The 8,913-nt window shown below is 42.6% G+C and overlaps 2 protein-coding genes across 3 annotated transcripts; one reads left to right on the top strand and one right to left on the bottom strand.

The window, feature by feature from the left end:
• Positions 1 to 297: 297 nt before the first annotated feature.
• LOC108112040 (N-acetylglucosamine-6-sulfatase-like) lies at positions 298 to 2,219 on the top strand. 2 transcript variants are annotated; one of them, XM_017221792.1, is made up of 4 exons: positions 298 to 396; positions 450 to 1,158; positions 1,211 to 1,848; positions 1,906 to 2,219. In XM_017221792.1, exons 1-4 carry the CDS (start codon positions 394 to 396, stop codon positions 2,047 to 2,049), a joined length of 1,494 nt encoding a protein of 497 aa, XP_017077281.1. In that variant the 5' UTR covers positions 298 to 393; the 3' UTR covers positions 2,050 to 2,219. The 2 variants fall into 2 exon arrangements, with proteins under 2 accessions (XP_017077281.1, XP_017077282.1); XM_017221793.1 differs by having other exon boundaries at positions 343 to 384.
• On the bottom strand, positions 2,150 to 3,258 carry LOC108112041 (immune-induced peptides). Its single transcript, XM_017221794.2, has 4 exons — positions 3,161 to 3,258; positions 2,886 to 3,098; positions 2,314 to 2,822; positions 2,150 to 2,257 (listed from the first exon to the last, which is right to left on the bottom strand). The coding sequence occupies exons 1-4, from the start codon at positions 3,210 to 3,212 to the stop codon at positions 2,249 to 2,251; spliced, it is 783 nt and encodes a 260-aa protein (XP_017077283.1). The 5' UTR covers positions 3,213 to 3,258; the 3' UTR covers positions 2,150 to 2,248.
• Positions 3,259 to 8,913: the final 5,655 nt, after the last annotated feature.

The raw sequence follows: 8,913 nt of genomic DNA, 5'->3' as shown, positions 1-8,913 counted from the left end.
TGGTTACCAGTGTTCAGTGTGTACACACAAAAGTTTAGTGTTGCAATTTACTGTTTCAGAATAGTCTGGCAGCTTCACGGCAATATAATTTTACTAACGTGGCACCGTCAGAAATATAAACGATTTATTTATTTTTAAATACTCATGTTGTAATCGTCCATGTTCAGATTTAACGACAAAGTTTTTTATGAAGTTTGGTGTAGTGTTGTAAAATAATTTTTAAAAGAAAGGTAATAAATTATAAATTCATACTACTTGGACATACTGTCTCTAATTGTAACCGCTAAGCATTTTGCAACACTAAAAGATCATCTAATCGTTTTACAGCCTAACGTTTTCAAGCCGGGCTTTGTTATTGCATACATTTTATGTAAACAAAAGAAAGTTAGCTCGATGGTGATAAGCGTTCAATATTATCTTTCATTTATCTAATTATATAAAACTTGTAGATCAGCTTAACTCCACTGATCACCTTGACCCTTGTGTGTCTGGGAAATGCCGCCAGTGAGATGTTACCCAACATACTGTTGATCCTTTCTGACGATCAGGATGTGGAACTACGCGGAATGTTTCCCATGGAACAGACGATTCAGCTGCTGGGTTTTGGGGGCGCTTTGTTCCACAACGCTTTTACGCCCACGCCCATTTGCTGTCCGGCACGGACGAGTCTGCTTACGGGAATGTATGCGCACAATCATGGCACCCGGAATAATTCCGTAAGTGGAGGCTGCTATGGAACGCATTGGCGGAGGTCCCTGGAGCACCGGGCTCTACCGCACATCCTACAACAGAACGGTTATAATACTTTCTTTGGCGGAAAGTATCTGAATCAGTTCTGGGGAGTTGGGGATGTCCCAACTGGGTGGAATCACTTTAATGGACTTCATGGAAACTCCAAATATTACAATTACACACTGAGAGAGAATTCCGGCAATGTACACTACAAGTCGACTTACCTAACTGATCTGCTAAGAGATCGTGCCGTTGATTTTATAAGAAATGTGACGGAATTTACAGGAACCCAGGAAAGACAACCCTTCTTCGCCATGGTGGCTCCACCGGCAGCTCATCAGCCTTTTACCCCTGCACCCCGACACAATGGTGTGTTCTCCCATATAGAAGCATTACGCACACCCAGCTTTAACGAAGTTAAGCAGGGTAAGCTACTATCAGTAGGGAATCTATATAATACTAGTAAAATCTCTCACAGATAAGCATTGGTTAGTGCGTGGTTCCCGCCGGTTGTCCAACAATACCATTAACACTATAGACAAGTATTTCCAAAAGCGCTGGGAATCACTGTTGGCTGTAGATGAGCTGGTGGCCACCTTGGTTGGCGTGCTAAACGAGACGCAATCCCTGGAGAACACCTACATAATTTACACCTCAGATAATGGTTACCATGTGGGTCAATTCGCACTGCCCTTCGACAAAAGGCAGCCCTACGAAACGGATATTGGCATACCACTGCTAATCCGGGGACCTGGAATCGCACCTGAAAGCCATATTGACACTGCCGTCAGCTTAGTGGACTTGGCGCCAACGATATTGGCCTGGGCTAATATTAACACACCCAACTACATGGATGGCCAATCATTTCACGAGATTTTGTTAAATAAAGAGCGAAAAATACCATTTTTCGAACGCTCCCTGCTGATTGAGTACTGGGGCGAGGGGACTGTGGGCACCTACAATCCCGAATGTCCATGGTCTCAGCAAGATCGTTTGGCACAATGTACGACGGAAGCAGATTGTCATTGTCAAGATTCGTGGAACAACACGTACGCTTGTCTGAGAAATATTCGACACCGGGAAGATCGCATTTACTGCGAGTTTCGGGATAATGAGGTAAGACTCGGTTTTAAAACTTTGTTTGGAATATGTATAATTTCGATCTTGTTTCAGAACTATTTGGAGGCCTATGACCTGCAACTGGATCCCTTTCAGATGACAAACATAGCCTACGACTTGCTGCCCATTGAACGGGCTTTGTACTCGTTGCGACTCAAGAATCTCACCCAGTGCTCTGGTCACTCCTGTTTTCTATAGATATTCATCATATTCACTCTATGTGAACACTACTCCTATCTTAACCGAACTTGCAGTCACAAGTGCAGACCACACCAAATTTGTGTTCGCTTAGCGCATATAGTTTTTGGCATCTTTTTGTATTCAAATATCATGTGATCTAAGTACAAACAAAATTATTTATATTGTAAGTCTAAGGTTTTATTTATTTGGAACCATTTCAGGAGTACTGCAAAAAGAAATGTATTAGATAAGGAGATTATATTAAGGAATAAGATAACTTACGTGCTGGGCAGGACGTCCACGACCGGATACAATGGCATTTCCATTCCTGTCGATTGTGACTGTACGACCATCGGGACGTTTCCAGACAGAAACATTGTTGTCCCAGATACCAGCCTGGTCGTCGCGGGCCACAAAGTTCTCTCCCTGAACGCGGGCATCGTTGATGCCACGACGGAAACGCTGAACGGTGAAGCCACCATTGCCAAAATCGACAGTACGATCTGGGCGCTCAACATGGAACTGCGGACTGCGTCGGTAGCGTTGCACGTAGACACCACCATTACCAATGGTAACAGTGCGATCTGGGCGTGCCACATGGAGCTGGGGACTACGTCGACTCCGCTGAATGTTGAATCCACCAGCTCCATAATCAACAGTGCGATCCGGGCGCTCTACGTGAAATTGCGGGCTGCGACGGGAACGTGGTGGGACGGGCTTAGCTCCTTGTTGACCCTGGCTGGGACCCAAGTTCTGGGCTGAAAAGCTAGGACCACTGACCGTGTGGGAAGCTAAAATATAAATATTTCGTTTTAAAAACTCTTCGCAGGTTTAATATAAATCCTGAAATTTACCTGGACCACCAGCGTTCTTGCGGTTTACAAAAGTGTTTCCCAGTTCATCGGTGTACACATGCGCACCCTGTTGAGGGGAGTTTTGGAACTGACCACCTACCCCAGGTACGCTGTAGGTGCCTTCATTTTGGCCTCTAATATAAACCTGATTGCCAGGAGATCCAAAAACATGGGGACCATTTCGTCCGTCATAGGTTTGTTGCGGCTCAGCAGCTGAAAGTATTATTTTAATTAATACATTTTATTAAATATAATATGCATCTTAAAAGTCTTACCAACACAGAGAGCGCCACAAACAGCAAGTGCAATTAATCCAAACAGTTTCATTGTGATCAGTTTTAAAGCTCAGCTTCAACTGCATGCAACTGAGCAGCATTCAGTATTTATAGCCAGCAACGAGCAATCAAATTAGCATCTCGGTGAGCTTGTTTACAGCGATAGCCCAGAATTTCCCAAACGTCACAATCCGACCTGAAATGGGAGTGCGATCGGGAATTTCTAAAAAGATTGCCATACCACTGACCCGCGACAACCATTAAACATCTACATAATCTGTCAATCTACCTAGCCCATCGAATATATGATTGTTTATTTGGAAAAGCTATAATAACGAGTTTAGTTATCCTATACAAAGAAACGTTCTTTCTAACCAGTGCCCAGTACCAGTAATGGAATATGACATGAATGACAACACGTGTTTAGTTCCATTAAGCTAAATAAAACTTTTGTACTTTTGGCTAAGACCATAGAAAAATTGAATTTAGCAAGAGAACCTATTCTTAGAAGTCTCGTGTTACTATTTCTCTGTGTGACTTACAACTGCAGTAAATATTGGCTAAGGGAAATTCAAAAGAAAATGTTGTAATTCAAGAAATTTGATATTACCAGTTTGAGGGTGTTTATTATCTTATAATTTGCTACCGATTGAAACAGTATTGCATATGGATTTTTAACTTTTTTCGTAACTTTGGGTTTAAGTATGAGATGCATATATGGGCATTTCCATTAATTCGTTTGGGAAATTCTAGCTCTTTATTTTGTGATAAGTAGAAATCCGACGTGATGATCCATACCAACAAATAATTATTTTAAATGAACGTCTTTGGCTGTTACTTTTACTGAAACTAGAGAAAAAATATAATATATAACAAAAATTCTATATTATTGATTCCCGAAAGACGCCGAGAGTCTGCCTTATCCAGTGGTCACTGTATTCCCCCGTTCACCAAAGCGCCAACCATTTGAATACAGACTGTCATTGTCTTTGGCCACAGCCAAATTCGATTCGTTTGCCCTCATGTTTATTTAATCTGATCAATTGGCGCAGCGTGTCACATAAATTTGGACAATTTTAAAAATGCACAAAATGCACTAAATTTGTCGGTTGTTTGTCTTGGCCAGTCGAGGATAGCGAGGATATCGAGAATGGCCGGGATCCGTTGGAGTACCCCAAACCCCTAGTTCATCGACAAATAGACGACACTTGTGACCAAGCCATTGCCGCAGAGTGGGGTTAGGGGGTTAGCTTCTGTTGGCTTTTGCCACGTTGGTGTCGGTGCAACTCAACACCTTGGCAAATGAAAAGAAATTGCCCAGCGAAGGAGGAAGGCTTGGTCTCCGGATGTTTCTGGTTGCACGTGCAGATGTCTCTATATGTACCGCCGGTTTAACCTTTACCCTTATACCTCTAGCCTGCCTTCTCCACCGACAACATACTTCACTGCAATTGCATTTAAATCAGTTGGCCGTGTGCTTGTGCGTTGTTGTTTTCCTTTCGAATCCTTCGAGTCTTTCGTGTGCGCGGAGGCCCCCACATAAATTATGCAAAATTTTTTAGCCCAGCCAACGGAGAAGCGCAGGAGAGGAGGTCTATGTCTATGTCTATGTGGCCTGTGCGCCATTTGTTCATTTCGAGACCAATAAAATGAAGCATTTGAAAGTTGTAAATATGCTCCTGCCATTCGACGTTCAGTGTCTGCGGCTCGTAAACTGTCGGACAGTGTTTTGTCAGTAATTTTCTATTTGCCACAGCAGCCAGCGCGTTCGCTTAATGAATTGCTTGTTGTGTGTTCTGTATGTTATGTTGCGGGTTGTTTGCATATGCATAAACAGCAACGAAAAATTGTTTATAGAAATTGCATTTAAATACGTTTTTAGCGTGCGCCTCCTCTTTTTTTTATTATTTTATTTTAGCCGAGAGCAAGGTTTTCCGCTTTTCTTTGTCGCGCTGGGGTAACATAATATTTTACTCAGGGATCGCAGCGAAAAGCAGAGAAAAATTTGTTTGGCAAACGGACGGTTGGACAGCTGTAAAATGTGAATAGAAAAAACAAACGGAATGGCTCGTGCCATGTCATGTTTTGTGATGCACGGGTCCAAGGATGCGCCGGGTGTCCTTTTTTCGTCCCCCTTTGTCATGTCTCTCGGATGGCACATCCAAGCATCCAAGCATCCAACCATCCTCGAACTTAACTCCTCCTTTGTGCACTCGCTGTGACAAGGCAAACGAATTGAGACATAAGTAGGAATCGCTGTAATATTTCCAGGCAACATCCCGAGTTGCTTGGCCAGTTCAGTTCTGTTCAGTTCAGTTTGCTTGGTTGTTGTTGCTGGCCATTGGGCCCGAAAAACTTTAAGCCAAGACAATGCGACATAATCGAAAAACAACAGAGGGATGAATTCGCGTGAATTATGCTGAAACTGCGAAGAGTCGCGGAGGTGGGTTTGAAATGTTTACTTTTGATTGACTACGCTGTTTGATGAAGCCGTCTTTGGTTGGGACTACGAAGATCCATTTCAAAGGAGAAGCATCATGATTGAAAGCTAGCTTTGCTTGAAGGAGAAAAAAAGGTTTATGGAAATTTAAATAGAATTTTTTAAATACAGTTTTATTTAAATTTAGTAATTCCTGTTGTATATCAAATTCATTTTATAAAATACATTACACTATCTAAACTAAGAAAACTACAATTTGAAAATTGTTTGCACGATTTTCTAGGGACTTAGAATCCTTGAGTCGACAAAGTTTAAACCAAATCGATTATAATCCCAATCCAAATCCAAAGCCATATTTCAACTTTCTCAGCCCAGGAGTATGCCACATTTTGCAGTCAGCATTGCCAACGAGTGGCAATCGCAAAACTGTTGCATACTTGGCAGCTGCACAGCGATGCACTTCCTCCCCCACCCAAACCGAAAATAACCCAACCCGGCCCCTTTTGGGACATCCCAGAAATGCGTTAGACTATTTATCAATTTATTACGCGGAAAAAAGTTAGTTTTTTTGTTCGACTAAGCCAACTGTCGCTGATATATATATTTATATGTGTTGGCATGTGATATGTTTTGTACCATATTTGTATCCTGACATCGTTCAATGCTCATTGGGAATAAGCCAAGTGTGCGTGCCGCAAAATTAGCCGTGCAGGTACATACACACATATATAGAAATCTGGCATCAGGTGGCCGGAGCTTTGTTAACGGATTTATGCAGCCATAATAAAACTTGCGCGCTGCAAATTGATTTATGGAAGGGAGAAACAGCGCACAAACAATTGCAGATTCTAGCTGGTTGAGCCTGGAAAACTTTTAATTTTCTAAATGTATTCGCCGACAGAGAACTTGATGCCTTCGATACGCAACGCACATAAAGAAGGAAAGCAACTGGAGGAAAACTCAGTATGGGGGGTGGCATGGAAAAGAGGGGGCGGAGCGCACATCCGTCCCAGAGAGCCGAGTTGCAATTTAATGCCGAAGCCAACGTAAAAACTGGAAAATTATGACCAAAATGAGAATTTAATCGAAATACGTGAGTGGAAAAATGAAAATTTGACTGCAACTTGGGAACGCGTCTGACTGGCCGAAGACCGAAGCTTTCTCACCTTTCTGTTTCTTTGGAAAATGCTTTACAGATAACAAAACAGGAACATGATGGAGGGGATTTTTCAAAATTCCCAATGTTAAATTTATTATTACGTTTTTAAACAATACACATTGCTTAACAAAAGTAAATTACGTATAAAAAAAAAACGCCATTTTAAATAACTTCAAAATATTGAATTGACTTTTTGAAAGTGTAAAAGTGGCAAGGCAACAGGCGGCGGAAAGCAGCATAAAATACCCAATGCAAGCTCATGCAACTTTTATCATGGCCACAAATGCTGCTGCTGCTGGTAGCTGTTGGTTGGTGGGTTCCTGGTTTCTGGTTTCTGCCGTAGCATCCTGGCGTCATCATCAACACTGTCTTCATCTGCTTACGCGTTGCCTTGAGGCCCACCGAAAAAAAACCCACCCTAGCTCTAGGAAATAGCACAAATTAATGCCACCGACACCGACTCTTGCTTTCTTTCCACCATTACGTTTGTCTTTATCTTTACCGTTAGCGTTGCCTTTGGAATCAAGTTGCACACTCCTTCTTTTGCCCGATTCCCATACGCAGGCAGACAGACAATTCTCAAATGAGTCAACAATAGTAAAATGGTTTATTTTATTACCCGGCAGCCGCCTCCGCCAGGAGATCAGCCAGGTGAGCCCTGCTCTAAGAGATTGTTTTCCTTGCTTTAACTTCTACGGAATTTACCAGATTGTTGATCTTTAATTACTCGTTTAGTTGGGGGTGTATAGTTAGTTAGAAGTCATATAACTTACATTTCAGGCAAAGTTCTTGAAATATTCTTGAATATTCTGGAGTTTCTGTAAACTAATTTGGACATTTTCTTAGCTGTTTTTGTAATCCTATTTTAGTGTAACCAAAAGCCATTTATAAACTTTTTCAAAAGCAGGTGTTAAACCATTTTGTTGAATGTACCGCTCGTAACCCGTAATATGCAATTGATGCATTTAGGCGCTTAATATTTAATTCCAGTTGGCAGCATCCGCTGCTAATTGCTTATAATTAACTAAATGACAGCCGGGGCGCGGACGTGCCGGCAAGTTCATCTGGAGCTCATAAAGCAATCACATGCACTTGGACAACTATAAAAACTTCCTGTCCGTAGTCCTTGGTCCTTGCTCCTTTGCTTCTTTGCTCCTTGATTTTGGCTTGGCCGGCGGAACATGTTTTCTTGTCCGTCTCTTCCGGCTGTCATGCCATTGCCATTAGCCTGGCCTTTACTGCTTTGCAACATTTCCTTTTGCGACTTCTTTCCTTGGGCTCGCATTTTCCTTTTCCTTTTTCCCCATTTTTTGTTTTTTTTCGGTCCGACTTTTGGCAATTTTCCATATGCAACACGCAACAGACGTTTTTATGTTTTCTGTGTGCGCCGTCCATAAAAAAGTAAACGAGCAGAGCAACATCCGAGGAGGCGACGGTTCATGGTCACGGTCTCTGTAGATGAAGAACTGTAGATCCGGAGTTCCGGAAGGGATGACACAATCGTTCCGGGCGAGGCAATGGAAGTCAATTATCGAATTAATTTAGTTGGTCAGTGTCCGGGAAGCGGGCAATGGTTGAATTTGCACTTCATGCACATCATAAATGCGACGGGCAAATGACTAGAATAGAGGGGATTATGACGATTACGGCCGGAGAGTTGGTTCGGAATTCAAATTGTTTTTACCAGCACCGGGCACGGCATGATTGTGAAATTCTGCAATTAATTAAATTACCCGGCGAAATGAAATTTTTGTCGCTGCAAGCAACAGCTAGCCAGCAGCTCCCGCGGGCATTTCCACGGAATATATATCTATATGTATGTATATCCATGACCAGGCCTTATCCCCCCCTCTGAAATGTCCTTGTCCGTGTAATTGATGCGTTAATCCGCATATTGACAGCGGTGGCTGCGGTGGCTTTATGGAAATATGTCCCCGGGCTCAGCCACATCGGTACTTCGCGGGCCTGTTGAAAGGATTTGTCCCGGCCCATATCGCACCACTGCATCACGCCAGTTTTGCATCCTGCCTCCTGTCACTGCATCTCTGGCTAAGTAATTTAATTACATGCCGCAAAATTATCGCAATATTGTTTATTGGCCAGCGCTTGACGCATTCTTTGGCGGTGAACTATCGGCTAATCTGTGGAGGGAAT

The sequence above is a fragment of the Drosophila eugracilis genome, unplaced genomic scaffold (assembly GCF_018153835.1).
Source record: "Drosophila eugracilis isolate 14026-0451.02 unplaced genomic scaffold, ASM1815383v1 contig_90, whole genome shotgun sequence".
NCBI classification, from domain to species: Eukaryota; Metazoa; Arthropoda; class Insecta; order Diptera; family Drosophilidae; genus Drosophila; species Drosophila eugracilis.
This window is presented reverse-complemented; position numbering and strand designations above follow the sequence as displayed.